We start from the raw sequence: 18290 nt of genomic DNA on the forward strand, positions 1-18290 counted from the left end.
TATTTCTTGGTGACCCTCTGCTTCAGTATTTCAAAGTCCTTCTTGTACTTGGGAGGACAAAAGAGGCCACAGATTCCAGATGTGGTCTCAGAAGTGCCAGATCATGGGGAATCATTGTTTCCCTTGACCTGCTGGTAACCTCTGCTGACACAGCCCAGCACGTGGTTGCTCCACATGCTGTACCCTTGCATGGGGTTACAGCATCCACATTTACTATTGCTGACCTTTGTGTCAGCCTATTTCTCCAGCCTGTCAAGAAGGTCCTTGTGAATGCCAGGCCTGCTTTCCACACATTTGACTGCTCTGGATCGTGACTCAGTATTTATTCGCCATGCAATGAATTACTGCTTTTATTTAGTTTATAAGATCCAGCAGTTAATCACATCTGAGTTGAATGCATAAAGAGAATCACAGAACTGCAGAATAGTTTGAATTGAAACGGACCTTAAAGATTCCTGGTTCCAACCCCCTGCCATGGGCAGTGACACCTTCCACTATCCCAGGTTGCTCAGAGCCCCATGCAACCTGGCTTTGGACACTTCCAGGGATAGGGATGACTTCTCTGGGCAACCTGTGCCAGTGTCTCACCACCCTCACAGTAAAGAATTTTCTTCCTCATATCTAACCTTATCTCAACTCTGCCAGTTTATGCTTCAAGAAAATGCAGTACAAGGGAAAGCAACTACTCTGGTTCTGAAATGTCCGGTGCTCACTTTAGTTCCTTCCTGTTAATTTATATAGAAAATTGATGAAAGTAAAATCACATTAACCTGCAGACCTTCTATTCTTCATTGAACTTGTGTTCTTATTCTTACTTTCAGTACTAAAATTACATCCCCTATGAAAAAAATCTGCCAGAGGGTCCTACCTTAGGGATAGTCTGTTAGGTTACAAGTGCAGCTTGTATTTACAAGTCCTATCAGAATGAACTTTAAAACAAAAAATGCTGGTATTTCTCACTCCCTAGGAAACAATGTGTTTACTATGGGATTACCTTAATGACCCTCACCTTAGCAACAGATCCTTTGACTTTCCTCATGATATCTGAACTTGAGTGTGAATATAGGTGGGAAAGTTTGGCCCCTTGTAGCTTTGCAAATGTGAACAAAAAATGACAACATTTGACCATAGTAACTGGGTAATAGGTAATCAAGTCTTGTGAAATGCTGGATTTTGGTCTGGAATTCACTGAAAGGAAGATGACAATATGGAGATAGAGACTGTTGAGTGAATCAAGTGATTCTCAATTTTTTGCTTAAATGCCTGCGGTTCATGAAATACTCTCTGACTTCAATGAAATAGTAACATTCACAAAATCCTACGTGAATGAAATCAAATACTATGGACAACATAGCCCAGGACCCAGCAAACTGACCTCTTTATTTCCAAGGAGAAAAACTGCACTAATCTTGGCTAATCCTGTGGTCAGATGGGAAAAAAAAAAAAAAGCCAAACCAAAATTAAAAGCAGAAAAAGAAGAATTAAATCTACAAAAGGAGAGACAGAACAAATCTCTGTTTTGCCCAGGTTCCAGCAGTAGCAAGGTATGATCAGTATAACTACAAAACTAGCTTATGATAATTATTTTCTTCAACAGTCATACAGCACACAGTGATCTGTGGCTCAAGTCCTTTTTTAACCAAATGCAACATCTTTGTATTCAATAACCCCTCTATAGATTACTCCCCCCCTTTAAGTGGTGCAACTCAATAGATCTGAGCCCATTTTGGCTATATTTAGCTGGAGTGCAGCCTGAAAACTACTTCCAATGCTCCTCTATGCTGTCTGTGTGCTGCAGACTGGCTGGAGAGGCTCTGATGACACACAGTTTGCTCAGTCTGCTGTTAGAGGGCAAATTCCAGTTAGAAAGAAAAGGATTCTCAGTCATTTTTTGGGAGGTATTTGCAGGGTAAACCCATGGGCCTGATTCAAAGCATGTTTTAGTTCCTGGCTGGAGTTTAATACTGGGAAAGACAGTGCTCATCCCTTAGTGGATATACAGGGTAAGGAAAAGGAAAAGGGCTTCTCTGCTCTACCTGTGATGTCTAGAAATAGCAGATAAATTAACCTTCAGATAAATGAGCCTGGCACAGCCTTAGGCCAAGGGTCTTGCATCAGTCTCCTATGGATGAAGCAGAAAAATTCCTTGTTTTATATTGGCTTGTGACTGTTCTACCCTCTCTGTTAAACTCAGGATCTCGCCTGTTACACATCAGACCCTTCTTTTCTGCAGCAGCTGAAATAGAATACCCTCAACTCCTCTCTATTGCATGCCACAGAGAGCCTTCCTCTATTGTCTTCATTTGTTAGAAGGTATTATTTTCTTCCACAGAAAGATTTTTGTGATTTGAAACTTTAAATGGAAGGAAAGAGAAATTCAGGGGTGTCCTGGAGCTTGGTCACACAGTGGCTGACCCAATGTGCCCCTGCCTAGAGAGTTTTCCAGATGGGAGTGAGAGGAGCAAGTGGTTTGAAAATTTCTGCCAAAAATACAGGGTCTCTGTGCTGAGATTCCAGTCTCACTCTTCATAATGTTGTCAGAAAATCTCTTCCTTGCAACAAATAAGAAGTAAGAATCTTACAGAATAATACTGTGTTTGAAGTTCTTATATAATTTTAACTTGTGTTACAACTCCATGGGTTTTTAAGTTTTGTGAATCCTATGCAAAACAGTCTCAAAAATGGTTTTATGCAAGCAACAAGTTCCTTCTGAAAAACTTGAGGACAGAACTGTTCTCAGTGTAGACCTGGCTAACATCTTACCAGAAGAAATAAAGAGTTGTTGTTTCCTCTTCATTTAAAAAGGACCTCAACAGGCTTAGTGGAACTTAAAAGACAGCAATTTGCTACATAAAGGTTCAAATATCTGAAAAAATAACTTCCACCCTAAAGTATCTGGGTAACAGCCTATCTTGTAGACAAGATTTGCATTACTGCACCTCTAAACAACTTCAAAAATACAAATAGCTATTAGCACAAATTCATTAATTAAAATTACAACAAGACTTTCAATAACCTCCTACCAATGGGACCTTTGTCAGACTTCAGCATCAATCCTTGCTCCCAATTCTCCAAAGTTTACTTAAAAAATAACTCTGTTGTGAGCACCAGTACAGGGTGATTACTAGAGCTAAGCAACATGTTAAACGTATGTTAAAATACACTCAGAAGGAGAATATTTTGTTAGTCTTGTATTTGGCTCCTAATCAAATGCTCCATGGAAATACTGTTTATAAGCATGTGTGTCTACATTTAATCACAGATATAAATAATATATATATAAAGTTTCCTTCCAAAATTTGAGGCACAGTCATTTGGGTGTCAAAACTACAACAGCCCTTAATCTTCCTCTTCCTCAGAGAAAGCAAACAGTGGCAAAAAAATACTCAAAGAACTAAAATACAGAAAAGCAAATAACACCCTGCCCTCCCAGAAAAGCTGCTTAGATTTGCAGTATGAGCAACATTCACTAAAATGCTCAAAAACCCCACAACTGAATATCCAAACAAAAAGGTCACTCTATGTAACCACAGCAAGCAACCCCAATGTGAGAAAAAGCCAATAATGTTAGATTTAGCAGTGTAAAAATTTGATTGATACTGACTGTGACAAGAAATCTTTTTCACTCAGGGGCTTTCTCCCATTCCAAAGAGAATGACACGACATTTACAGCAATATAGATAATAATGAAAAACTGTTCCTGTTTATTTTCTGTTTACTTTTAACCAATTCAATCACTGCCCAAGAGAAACAGCGCTTTTCCACTATTCCAAACATTCCCAAGCAATGTGTAATCAGAGAAACCATTAATACCACCAGGCTTATTTTTATACCAAATAATGCTTACAGATACTTTGATGCCAAAACAGCAAATTTAGAGTTGAGTTGCTACCAGTTGTGCTTTGCACTCATCTGGAAACACTGGGTGGACTGATGCAGTGGAATGAATTCTTTCTATATTTGCATTCCTAACTTCCAATTTGCAGTATTGAAAAAAAACCAAAACCCATTGCCTAGAGAATAAAGGTTTTTTTGTTGATTGATGTTTCATCTAAGTTCTTTTTAATCCTGGCATCTGTGTAAATGAAAAGCAGTAGACAGTATATAGGGAGCTGGTGTGACCCTAAAGTGTATTTTATATTATCATTACAGTGGGTTTTTTTTTTATATCAAGATCCCACAGCACACACAGATCTTGAGTCTCCAAAAAGAATCATCCTGGATGTACTTTTCTTAACATCTGATGAAGTGCACTTAAATGTAACTTAGATGTTTCTAGGAATAAAAATTGGAAAAAATAAAATTATTTCTACCTCTGATCTAAGAAATTAACTTCCTCCTGGATTTTTTCCCTCTCATTTCTGAGTACAGAAGTCAGCCTAAGTTTCTGGGATGTTTAAACTTTTAGGCAGGTACCACTAAGTGAAATTCAGCCCAGCTTGTGGAAGTGATGAACAGAGCTCCCAAAACAGCTTAAGGGAATGGGAAAATGAGATCCTAGTCTTGCTTTCCTCATTGTACCAGGACTCTCGTGTCCTTGGACAGGAACTTTGAGTATGTTATTTAGCCACTATAAATCCTTTTCTACTCTTACTTGGCCAGGACTCACAGGTGAGGATGATACTGGTTTGCATTTAGGGCTGCCATTATTTAGTTCATAACAAAAGTAAAATTTAAGGGATTTAATGTTATGGCATGTTCTTCTGTCCTGCTACTGGCACCCCTTTGCCCATATTTGACAATGTTTGGTAAAGAACAGCACAAAAACCCTGCAGGGATTACACTATCAAATCTTACCAAAGGATGTATTATTTCCTAAGGTGTAGCAGTTAAAATCAAAGAAGGTTTAAGGTCAATAAACTATGATTCTAAAAAGCAACAATTTATTTGATTTGGGCACAATATTGTGAGATAACAGAAGCCAGCACTCAACTAAATCCAAAGATTCTGTCCCAAAATATAGATTCTGTCAACATGAATCTGATTTCAGCAAGGAAGTCAAAAATAATTCTTTGAAAAGAAAAATAAGAATATTATCAAAATTGGAGAGCAAAAGAGACATACACTGAGAATCAATGCTTAGTAAAAGAAAATTTCTTAGTTTGTCTTCCCGCATGCAGTTTCTATTAAACGTCTGCTGTCCCTATTTTCCATATGGGCTTTAAATCAGATACTCCCTAAAGAGTAATGACTCCCCCTCCCCAGCACTTACACTGGCATAATTTTGGCTGGTGAAATGAGCACAGTGGTACTTAAAGGTTTCAGAGTTCTTCCTAAATCGCTTCCTGCTTATTTTCTCTGTACATCTTTTCCAAATTCGTACAGTGAATTTGAGAACTTCAACACCACCTTTCAGATCCCCCCTGAAAAGAAGAGCTCACAGTTGCTTACTTCTGATTTATGCCATCCAATTTTCACTCTCTCAATTAAAAGACCCCAGGTCCATGCCCTGTGTCCAAGGGCAATCACCACAGAGCAACCTCTGTCCATGCTAATGCCCTCCTAAGAGAGTGGTCACATCCAAACCATGTGGTGGGGAGAGCTCCTGGCCTCTCCTGCCTCCCAGGAGTTTACAGTCATAGAATGTTTTGGGTTGGAAGGGACCTTTAAAGGCCACCTAGTCCCTCTGCCCTGCAGTGAACAGGGATATTTTCCAGCACATCAGATTGCTCAGAACCCCTCCCAACCACACACTGAATGGTTCTGGGCAACCTGTGCCAGTGCCTCACACCCTCATTGTAACAAGCTTCTTCCTTATGTCTAAACTAAATCAACCCTCCTTTAGTTCAAAGCCATTCCCCCTTGTCCCAGCACTTCCCAAGTCCCTCTCCAGCTCTCCTGAAGCCCCTTCAGGCTCTGGAAGGGGCTTTAAGGTCTCCCTGGAGCCTTCTCCAGGCTGGAAACCCCCAGCTCTCCCAGCCTGGCTCCACAGGAAAGGTGCTCCAGCCCTCTGTGCATCTTCAGGTCTCCTCTGGACCTGCTCCAACAGGTCCTTGTTTTCCTGTGTTGACGGCCCCAGAGCTGGACATTGTTTGGACAATGTGACCTGGCTCAGGCCAAAGTGTCATCACTCAAAAGCTGCTGATGATGCTCCAGCAGGAAGGAATCTTCTTGGTCACTGTGTAGTTTAATAATTTATTGTAAGTCCAACCTATTTGTAAAACTGAAACAGAGTGAACACCCAGAGCACAATTCCTTGTAATTCAAGATGCAGTTTGGTGTGTTCAGGGGTCTTTTTCAAACACAAATTAAGTCTGTCTCAAAAAAGACAAAATTAAACAGGAATAATTAAAAAAAAGTAAAAAAACTATATATTCTATCTACACTTTAATGCCATCTACCATCTTTTGCACAGAGCCCACTGCATTGCTGTGAGCTTTAGAGATTTCTCACTAAGACAAGAATACTGGTAAGCAGCACTAAAAAAATGACATCCACAATGAACCTCCTAGAATAAAAATAGATATTAGTAGTTTTTAAATATCACTTCAGCAATTGAATTTATATTTAAATATCAATTCAGCAATTCATCGGACAGTAGACCTTAAATCATAGAATCACAGAATCATAGAATAGTTTGTGTTGGAAGGAACCTTAAAGATCATCTAGCTTCAATCCCCCAGCAAAAGAATCAGAAAGTAGGGATTTAACTTAGATTTTTACCATTTTTCTGGCTTCAAGCCTGCTTTAAGGTAGTCTGTTCTTGTAGGGAAGCTATCTTCCCTCCACTGTTTATTCAAACTTGCAAGGTACTATGAAAGCATTATGGTAGCTACTGCAACTGAATTATTGCCATATAACATGTGAGTGTTGGAAATGTATCCTTAAACTAGCAGTCAGAGTGACAGATGAATGGTGTTTCCCCTAATCCTATGGGAACAGAAGTGAAACAGAGCACTCACAGCATGATGCTCTATGAATTCTTTTTGTGTCAGCCCAGACTTCTGATGGGAAGACTTTTTCTTGAGGGGTGAGAGCATGAAAGCCATAAAACAAATGATAAAAAATGGGTATTCACAGAATGAGAGAGATGTCAGCTTTACAGTGATGGTGACTGAAGTTTTTAAATAGCTACACTTGATTTAATGGCATGACATGGAGAAAATGACAGTGGTTCTCACAGGAAAAAAAACAGCAGAACTGAAGTTACCATTCACAAAATCACAGCCAAACCTGCAGTTTGCTTAACTATGGTCAGGAACCTGAGAGGTTCAGAGGAGCAACATTACGACACAAGCACCTAAAACTCCAAGTCTACTCAAACTGCAAAATAAGGAAAAATTCAAAGATTTTAAATGAACAGGGGCATTTTTGTCCCACCAATTCAGCCACATCCCACAGGAATACCACCTCTCCTCTCTAAATGATTGTTAAGAGACAGAGGAAAGCCAAATAGCCATCCTCTTGCTAGGTTTCAGTTACTGTGGATTCTGTCATAGAATAGGCAAAGAAAGCGAAGTCGAATTCTCGAGCACCACCAGCTCTGGCTATTCCACAGCCCAACCTGTGCAATAAAAAAGGAGTGTGGGTAGAGTGCCATCACATGTGTTATTCTCAAGAGACTGGCACACATTATGCAGACCAGTTCTATGATCCATCTCTCCTACACATGCACAGTTCTGTTACATGCAGGAATGAGAATCACTTCTTCCATCTATAAATGTTCTTACTCTGAGCAGTGTGTCACAGGTGCTTTACTGTTGTCTCAGGAGAGCAGGATAGGAACTGTTATGAAGTGAGACAGAGGTGCTATTCCAGTTTTTACTTTATTTTTATTTTATTTTTTTTTTTTATTCCAGTTTTAATTTTGCCAATACACTTGGCTGGTTTGCCTCTACTTATGCTATTATTGCAGTTTTTATAAAAAGTTATTTTATCACAATGTATTGATAAAATAATCATGTGCTATGACAAAGTAGTGTGAAATCTGTTCTTAATTTTTGCCCTGTAGAAAGAGTATTTTAAGAGTATTCCACCTTGGATCCTTTGTACATTGCTGGTATTACTGATACAGAGACATTCCCTTTGCTTCAAATTAAAATCATGGGATACATCAGTGAATTCTATAGAAGACAATCCTAGATAAGTGTCCTTTGCTTTTAATATGGCAGTGCTAGGGGCTGTATTTCAGTCAAAGAAGTGTAGAATTGTTTGCTCTCCTTTGGTAGTCCCAAAGTGGCTCAGAGACTCCTCTGTGGTGACGATATGGAATGGACCCCACAGCACTGCAGGCAACAACATGAAGGCTTAGCTCTAATTTTATGAAATGGTTTAGAAGGAATGAGTATAAACATTATTTGCATTTTGTATCATAACTGAAACCATACTGCTAAACAATCATATCCTGTTTAGCCCATAATGACATCAGAAATACATGTTTATCATCTATTCTGGACAGCTTAGCATGATTTTGGCCCAAGGCAAAGTGGAACTGAAATAATTTACGGTTGTCCAAACCAAGATAACCACACATTTCTGAGGTAATAGATACCTAAAAGGAACACTGCCCTTAGATTGAAGTTCATGATTTAAGTACACTAATTCCTTAAAAAACCCTGTTAAATTGTCTATTGGATTTCCTCCAGAATTTAGCGTGGATTAAACAATCTACTGAAGAAAGAAGATGTGATACAGGAGATTAGCCCATCCACTAACAACTCTTCCTTTAGGAATGGATCACATTTCCTACTATCTTTGCTTCCTTTCCACTCACCTCAAAGTGACAAGAAAATCCCAAACAAAACAAAGCCAAAAATATGTTAAACATTTTGAGTAGCATGTTTCAAAGAGTCTTTCATGTTTTGTCATTAGATTTAGAGACCAATAAGAAAGCAAGTAGATAGTACTGGCTTCATACCTGTATATAATTCTTTAATGTATTCTAAAAGAAGACATTGATTTTATTTTTCTTTTTTTAACATAGAAACAGGTCAAGAGTTCACAAAATGTAATGATGTCAAACAAGAGAAAGAAGAATTACTTTTTATATTTAAGGCACACACACACTACAGTTCATGGATTACAGTCTAGTGACAAAACCCAAAGCATCTACTCAGATGAAAGGCAAATATTTGATTAAAGACACATATTCCCTGACAGACAAACATAGATTCCGATTTGCAATTGTCTACAACAGAGAACTTCTTACTTTTATCAATTTGCGTAGTTTTTTAGACCTGAAAAATACTATACTGTAAGAACAGAAGAGAGTGCAAAGTCAAGCACATAACCCATTCATTCAGAAGAATGCTGTTATCTATTTCTGTGTGTACAAGCTCAAAGGATTTGCCTGCCTTTATGTAAAATGCAACATTTTGCATAAATAAATAAGTAAGAGGTTGAAGAAGAGAAACCACCAGTTTCCAAAATACAAACAGTGGTTGGATACAACTGTTCAAGGAAACAAATTCTCAGCTGGGGAAAATGGGACTTGTTCCTAACCAAATTATTAGAGAGAAGTGGTTCTTCATTAGGTTCTGATTTCTTCCCATTGCAGGGCAGAAAGGAGCAGAAAGCAGACTGGAAACGCCAGAGTTCTGAAAAGAGGCTCCATTAAGAAGAAAGAAAGTAGAATTACAACTAGCACAGGACAAAAATTCCATTATTTATTATAATTTTCCATGAAATCCTGAAAGGGAAATGAAGCCCTAATAGCCAAAAATTAAATACAAAAATATTACCAAACACATGAGCCACCTCAGCATTGAAAGGGAACTCAAACCAAAGCCCCCAGCTTCCAGCACTGAAAGGGTATAGAAATCACTCTACAGATATCAAATTTCCAACAGTCCTGTCCACTATGTTGATGTCTGAAAATGGATGGAAATTGGCTCAAATACTTCTCTGGAATTGTGAGTGTGCTCCCAGCACAAATTTACCCTTGATATCCAGTTGCCTACAGAAAACATGAGGAAGAATTGAGCAACTGAGCATGAAGAAGGGTGAAGGACTCTTCTCTGCATTCACTGTGGACCAGATTACCAAAAAACCAGGGTAGTCCTGCCCACCCTCAGAAAATTAGTCAAAAACACAGACTTCCATGCTGACACAGCTACACTGCTTCTCAATCCCACCTAGCTTTATGGGAGTCACGTAGCACTGCATTTTTGAACATTGACAAAATTTTTCATAACTACATAGTACAGAAAACAGAACTCAAAAGGATGGAGAGAAGAGTTTATACTTAAGCATGTTTGCACAGAATATTTTAACTTCATCTGCATAACACTTCATTGTGTTATATGAAGGGTCCTCAAATGCTATTGAAACAATTTGCTAAGAAGATAAATAATAAGAAAGGAAAATACTATTGTGAAAAATGTGCATGGAATGTTTATAAATAGAATTTGCTTTCTACAGGAAGGAAATACAAGTACACAGCAGACAGAAAGATCCGTAACTACTCTTCTGTAATCTTCCTTCTCAGCATGTGTGCTTAGATATCAAGAAACCCTTGAAGGAATAGGAAAAATATGGAAATAGGATTTCTTTAGACCATCTGGGCAAAAGAAAAAACATGTAACAATGATTTATTGTGTAGCATGAAAAAGGCATCAGAGCAGCATGATGTATTAAATGTTTCACAGTTTCTCTGCTGGGTATCAGTAAAAGGAAAGAATTACCTCCATGCGCTCCTGCTTGACATCATCAATCTCATCATCTTCAAACATGGCCAAGAGCTCTCCAGTCTGGTCAATGGAGTTGAGGAAGTCCTGGGCCAGCTTCTGCCGCTTGTTGGTGTTATTGCTGTTGAATTTGTCTTCACAAAGACAAGCAAAGAACAACAAACTTAACATATTTGGCTTCTCCAAACATCACTCAGAGTGACATGATTTAGAACCAGCACTGAGCAGAACAGGCCTGTTCTTTATAGTGCCCCTCACACAAGCTGTGCTACCTGAACAAGGTGATGTCACTGCTCTGCTCCGGTAACAGCAAAACATCATCTTTAGTATTTTTTAGTATAACCAAGTAGTTTTTCATAATCTAGAGAAAACTAATCTGCTGCCCATTTATCATTGCTTCTCACCAAAGAAGCCAAAGTGGACACAGCTATAGAGGAAACAACCCCTCTTTGGTAGAAAGAGCTTGAGTCACAAAGCAGAATATATTGAGGAAGTGTTCTTCCCTGAACACATGCAGAACATCCCCATTACCTACAGCCTCAAGCAAATGCTAACATGATTACTAAGATGCAGTTCCAGAGGTGATGGATCATTGCTCTGCAGTAAAACCTGGAGAATGCTGGCAAGATGATTTCTGTTGTTCTAAACAGCAGAGCACCTCTAAAGGCATTAAAGTCACAAAAGAAAATTAATGGCTTTAATTATCAAAGCCTACTAGAAAAGGCATTCTTTAATTCCAGGATAAACTGCATTTAGTAAGCTTTTCATGAACATCTAAAAGGCTAAAGGGAATTGTTTATTTGCCTTAAGTAGTGACACAAGCTAAAGTATTAAAACCCCAAAGCTGCCAGGTAAGAAGTTGTACTGGCAGATTGCTTGCACACACGAAACATGAAAATAAAATTCCACAGGCAAATTAAATCTCAAATGAGCTGACAAAAACTTTTCCACAGCTTGATGAAGTCAAAGCAAGAAATACAATGTTTACCTAGCATCAATGTGGATGCTCAGAGGACCCTAACACAAGGAATTCATTGTACAGGAAAAAAATAATAAAAGACTCTAAGAAAGAAAGTTTAATACAGAAAGTTGCGTGTGGACATTGCTAGATGTTATAACAGTATGGTAAGGTTTAGATTTGCCATGATAAGTTTTAACTTTTTACAACGGAAATGTTAGTTCTAATATCAATATAAATCAACAAAACTTTAAACCAGGAAACTATATGGCATAAATTAATATATTTTTAATTCAAAGCACTTTTCCTTTAAATGCATTGGTAATAAAAACTGTGACTTCCTCATGGAACGCAGAAACAAAAGTGTTTCCCATTATTTAAACTAGAGATTTAAAGTATAAAATGTTAAACCACACTGAAAAAAACCATCCACATCATATATTAGTGTTCAGTAACTTCAGATTATAAGGGTTTAATTTTTTAAAGCATGTCAAAAATATCAATATCAAAACCTTTTGATAATAATTTAACAAATGTTGATTCAATTGCAGGTGTTGCATTTAAAATACAGATGCTGAAATCAATAAGCCCTTTAATCAGGACCAGTTTCTTCCTTCAACAGAGCTCTGACATTAAAGTCGTACTGTTCATCTGGATGGTAGATGCAAATGCTGACATATTTCAAATGGAAAAGCAGAGATTTTCAGCAAAATTCCTCTAAAGAGACTATTTCTGTGTCTCTATCAAGCCAGACATTAATACTTTGCATTGAGCTGTTCAGCATTTTTACAAGACATCAAGCCTCTCCCAAATTAAGTATTTTCTTTTTTTCTACCTTCGAGGAGGTCGTCTTCTTCTATTCCTTTGACAATTTTAGATTTGTAGTCTCGAAAAAACATGTATTTAAGTAGCCTTCGAAGCTTCTTCTATGAGAAAAAAATACATTTCTATTAATGACTATTACATAGTTATTTCCTATTTAATAACTTTGCAACACACAAGCATACAAATGCGTAGCACATTACTCAGTAAATATAACCTATAAAATATTTGTCATTTTAAATTCTGCAGAAAATCCATACATAGAAAGTACCTTGGAGCAGTAGCAAATCCATTTTAAATATTATTTATTTGAGCTCCTTGGTACTTTGCTGTGAGACAGAAATGAGTTTGACTTTCAGAAAGGAGAAATTCAGATATCGGGCTTCTTTATGGAACTCCAAAATGTTTGCTTACTTTGGAAACTCTAGGCTAGAAATGCACATTTCCATGAACTTTGACTCCATATCAACCACTGTTTTCAGAACAGCCTTACAGCTTTTATCAGATAAAGAAACTGCAATTTATTTTCATGTTTTAGTGGGGTTTAATTTTGAAATAGTTTTGTTCATTAGGTTTCACCTGTCAAATGAGGAAAGGAAAAAAAAGGAGAGAAAAGGGTGAGAGAAAGAGGGAAACTAAGGAAGAAAAGGACATAAAGGAAGAATAAATAATGTAATTAAAAATAGTTGACAATTTTTTTAAATAATTATTAAATTTGAGGAGAGAAAATTAATTTTTTCCCTTGTTGACCTGCTCTACTTACTATCCAGAGAAAGCAAGGCCATACCTCAATTTGGAGATTTTAGTGGGATAAAACACAGGAAAAATATTATAAAATAATATAAAGAGGATTTATAGACAGTCTAAATAACAAAACTATAAGGGTCACATTTTAAAATGGCACATTAACACCCTTCATAACCAGGGGGAAATTAGAATGATTGATTTTTAATTAAAGGGACTTAAAATATTTGGATCAGTATTTATATCTTATTAAGAAATTGTTTTTAGCTCTAAGGTTTAGTAACCTTATCTACATTATCTACCCTCAAGCTTTGTGGAGAAAGAAAAAATCAATTGATAATTGAAGCTACAGGAAAAAAAATGATTATTTCAGATATTACAGAATGACTATAACATGCTCGATCACATACAATTGTGAGCAGCTATACTTTTAAAATAAAACTATTCATGATGATGGATTCCTTTTCATAGGTTAAGAAAGCACTTGAAAACACAAAAGCAGCTGACTACATAAAATAAGAATTTTCTAATTACTGTACCTTATCTTTGCGCATTAAGAACAGGAGATCTTCAGCAGAGATGACTCGAGCTCCTCTCATCTGAGAAACTTCAGCTGCTTGCTGCAACTAAAATAAATGAATAAATTGGGATAGCCTTTTCAGTGTTAAAAACATTATTCACTGGGGTTTGTTTTAAATAAATTCAGATAATATTTTGCATGGTTGTCCATAGCAAAATACAAGCTGTGCACTAAAACACAAGCTGGGACTCTCAAAGGTGTCACTCACTCGAGTCTTGTTTGCCAAGAAGTGAATAACAATTTTATGAAAAGCCTGGAAGACCTTTGACAAATCTCAAGAAAAAGCTTTTTTGTTTATATTTAAAATGATTGCTTTTAAAAAGTCCTGCTGCCATTTTTTTTCTTCTCTTAGCACAGAAAATGAACATATAATTCTCTCAGGCAATGTAAAAATGCCAAATTCTTGCCATAGCACTTTATCTGCAACTGTGGAAAGGCGGCTGATCGCTCTCCCAATTTTTTAGAATAACAAATATTAATTTTAAACAGCTTACCTAAGTATTTTTTGAAAGAAACTCTACCCCTACTTGACTTAGCATTAGTACAAACCAGATTCACATGAAGAACTTTTTTAGGAATGCTCTTATTTCATTTGGGAGAAAGAAAATGAATTGATAGGCAACACTGACTCTATTAATGAAGGAATTGAAAAACCATATTGAACAGAACAGGCCATTCAGCTGTGAAAGTAATAAAGATGGGACTGAGCAAGGAATGACAGAAAACTGGGAAGAAGTGGCCAAAGCAGTGTGAAGCAATGGACTGCCCTCACATCTATTGTGACAGAGCCTACAAAGGCCCTGAATGCCTCAAATTGTGCTGTAAAGAGCAAAAAAATCTCTTCGTAAAGAACTAAGTACATCAGCTTTCAGTAGGTGCAGGAAATTGGGGTTTTTACACAAAACCAGAACAGGGTTAGAAACCGGGTAACCTGAGTTATCTGCACAGCTGATGCTTATCAAAGTACTGGGCTAAGGAGGTTCAACCCAAATGTGCAAAAAGAGTCGGTGGGATTTGCTCCTTTCACCTCACGAGCCTTTTGTTCTGACTTGTGAGATGAAAGAAGCAAATCTCATCATCATCATGGAATCACAGAATGGGCTGGAAGGAATTTTTAAAGATCATCTGGGGCAAACCCCCTGTAACAAGCAGGGACCTTCAACTAGACCAAGCTGCTCAGAGCCCCATCCAGTCTGACCTTAAATTTTTCCAGGGATGGGGAACCCACCACCTTTGTGGACAAGCAGTTTCAGCATAAATCATAATGCTGTATCGACTGAGATAGAAGGGATGCTTCACACTTTATCCTCTAAATTAAAAAACATAAAGCAAGATTTAATTGTAAGGCTTTTTGCCCTTAGCCTTGTTAACCCTCTGATGGAAAACTGACAGTGAGCACAGCACAAAAGTCATCAAAAGAAGAGACACCGTCAAAAATTCTTGATATTAAAATTCATACACACCTGTAACATGATCAATACACAGCAATTTAATTTATGTTCAAATAGCTCTGTATTCTTCTTTAGAAATGCATGAATGCACCTGAAAATAATTTAAAGAAATTCTATCCTTCATACTCACACTAGCAATGGTTTCACTCAGTATCACTGGCTGAATAAGTATATTATTAATCTGAGCTCCCATGCTGCTATGACTTGAAATAGGCCTATTCAGAAGTTAAAAAGATCAACAAAAACAGTAGCTGTTTCTAATATCCAAAGAAGAGGAAGGGGGAGGGGGAGAGCTTTCATTTTGGCAAGTGTTCAGTGGGCAAAAGATTCAGTCCATAAATCATAATACTGGACTGCATTAATTTTTTTCCACACTAATCACATGAACACAAAACATTAACTGTATCTGGTACGCACAACACAAAAAACACTGCATGAAGAGGTTCAGATTTTCCCCTTGCAACCCTCTTTTGGCTCTTGAAGTCACCAAGACCAGAGAGATTTCAGGAATTCAGAAGTCACAGTAACATAATCTCACTTGAAAAATGTAAGAATGTGAAAAATGATAGCTCTATTTTTTGGCATAAGCAAAACAGTTTCTTATTCTGATTAGTCTGAGGGCACGCAAGCTACTTATGTTTCTAACATAAAATATAAAGAGTTGGATAAAAAAAAAATTACCAAGAACGAGCCAATATTCCTCTCTGGTGTAAATCTATTGCAGCTAATGGATTTATGCCAAGGCTGACTTTGGCCCCACTGACCTTAAAAGTGTTAGAAAACCTGACCTTAGCATGGTGATAACACAACACAGCTTTCCCAAATATCATGTAAAACAATGGCAGAAATATCCAAAGGGAAAGCATGCCCTAGTTCTCAAACATGCACAAGGATGATCTCTTGGCCCCTTCCAATCCAAACCATTCCCTGACTCTCTAAGACAAAGTTCAGGTATGTTAATTTCCATGTGTAGCTGAAATACCATATTTTTCCAAATTATAAACATGTGACAATGACATTTATAGCAAAGGTTGTGTGTGAGCTGCTTGCAGGAGCCTTGTGATGAAGGAAAGGAGAGTAAGGAGCAAGGCCAAATTCATGTCCCATTTGCATCTAAGTAAATCCTGAATAACACTGTTTACTTTAATGGAGTTATTCTGGGCTAAACACAAGATCAAAATCTGGAATAATATTCTCAGTTTCTACCAAAACAATGAAAACTTTATTCTCGTATTGCCTCAACTTCTGCATCTATTTTATTTTAAGGAATGGACACACAGCATTTAATTTCTTTGGCTTTAAGAAAGCAAAGTACGAAAATAATTACTTCCCGTACAGTTATAAAATATGGATTATTTATTCAAACAGACCATAATGAGTTATGCATTGGTACACGTATTTACCTGGGAAACCAGGGTATGCTCAGGTAAATATGTATCCAAGCAATTAAATAAAAATTACATCCCACACAGCTGAGGCTGGGGGAAGATGTATTTATAGTTTAACACACACATAATTGACTCATTCAAACCACAACGTGAGTGCTTTGCTATAATTAGCATTATAACAAACTGTCTTATTTGACTGTCCCAGAGTTGCCATTAATATGCAATTAGCCTGATTCCTGAATTTCTGGAGCTGAAGGCCCTGTTGAGTCATTATGTGATGAAGGGGGATTTCAGGAAGCCATGCCAAAGAACCGATCCATCTCGGAGCACCCGAGCATTTGTCATTCCAGAAAAGATTCTCAGCTCTCTGAAATCAGGAGGTGCCTCACCCCTGGCTGCAGTGGGAGCATGGAGGGTTTCATTCAGGGAGCAGCAGTGCCCGTGACTCCAGATGAGGGGTGGGATAGAAATGCTGCAGGAACTGCTCATACAGGAGGTTACCACATGGCAATGGAGCAGTTATGGCAAGAATTTCCCACCATCTCCCTTGTCCAAGCCTCAGTGTCAGTCACAGAATTTGGGGCTGCAGCAGTTCCAACATACTCACTTCTCTTAATTTTTTTAGTTTTGAAATTAGGTCCACGGTACAAAATATTTTGCTTGGGATGATATTGAAGAACAGCAAACAATCTAAATTACTCAGCTTTTTTAAGAAAAACAGACTAAATTCCCTAATACTAGCAAACAATGTCTGAGACCTCAGAGTCTGCATATATTTTTTATTACAGCAGAATTATGAACCCCTAAAAGTGAAGTTTAAATAACGGAAGTGTTGAAATGATTTTAACTATAGGAGCGCAAATAGCACTGTTAATAATTAGGAGTTTATGAAAAATAAGTGTATTTTACAATTTTTCCCATTACAAAGAAGGTAGTATATACAGTAACTACATTTTAAAGCCTAAGAAGAAATGGCTGGGGAATAATATTTTAAAATGTAATCATGGGTTTAATGACTTTATGAAGTTAACTTTCTTGGCAGGATGAACTGAAGTATGTTAACAGTCACCTTACGGCTATTTTCTTTTTGCAACTTCTGCAAATTATAGATTTGTTGAAAGGAGTATTCATTCTCCTGTGACAGAAGCACAGTTACTTCAATGGGACTGTCTGCTTTTTTTCTTTCTTCCAGAATTATTTTTTCTTCCACTACCTCCAAAGTCAACAATCACCGATACTTCTTCTACAAAACCGTCTTGATGGACAAACAGACAAAAAGCTGGAAAACAAACATACCATGTTGTGACATAATCCTTCCAGTTACACTGCAGGACAGAGCTGGAATGGTGATGTTTGCATGCCTTGGAACTGCTGGGAGCCAAGAATAATGCTGCAGGAGCTATGATTTTGTTTTCATTATACAAGAAAATTCACCTGGGTGAATTTTTTTCAGAGGCAGGAAGGTTGTTGTGTTATTAAATATGCATTAAAATGTCCTATTTTCTCACCTTTTCTATGTAAAAGCCACACTCCTATAAAATTACCAAATAACATTCTGAATTAAAATAGAGTCCTGTAAATACATTCCAGAGCATCCTGATACTTTTATGAAGGCAACTAAATAGGAAAGGTAAATACAGGTTTTCACGTCAATATTTCCACGTAATATCTCACATGCTACTAATGGCGCCACCTGAGCTTCTTATTCTAACACACAGAGAA

At 37.4% G+C, this 18290-nt stretch overlaps 1 protein-coding gene across 3 annotated transcripts in view; it reads right to left on the bottom strand.

The window, feature by feature from the left end:
- SUPT3H (SPT3 homolog, SAGA and STAGA complex component) overlaps window positions 1–18290 on the bottom strand; it is a 253578-nt gene that overhangs the window by 71473 nt on the left and 163815 nt on the right. For all 3 annotated transcript variants that reach the window (XM_084203335.1, XM_084203336.1, XM_084203337.1), the window contains exons 4-6: window positions 13689–13775; window positions 12419–12509; window positions 10623–10759 (exon numbers count right to left, since the gene is read on the bottom strand). In XM_084203335.1, coding sequence (XP_084059461.1) covers window positions 10623–10759; window positions 12419–12509; window positions 13689–13775 — 315 coding nt within the window. The remainder of the gene's footprint in view (window positions 1–10622; window positions 10760–12418; window positions 12510–13688; window positions 13776–18290) is intronic.

This window comes from Fringilla coelebs (assembly GCF_963513975.1).
Source record: "Fringilla coelebs genome assembly, chromosome: 3".
Taxonomy (NCBI): Eukaryota; Metazoa; Chordata; class Aves; order Passeriformes; family Fringillidae; genus Fringilla; species Fringilla coelebs.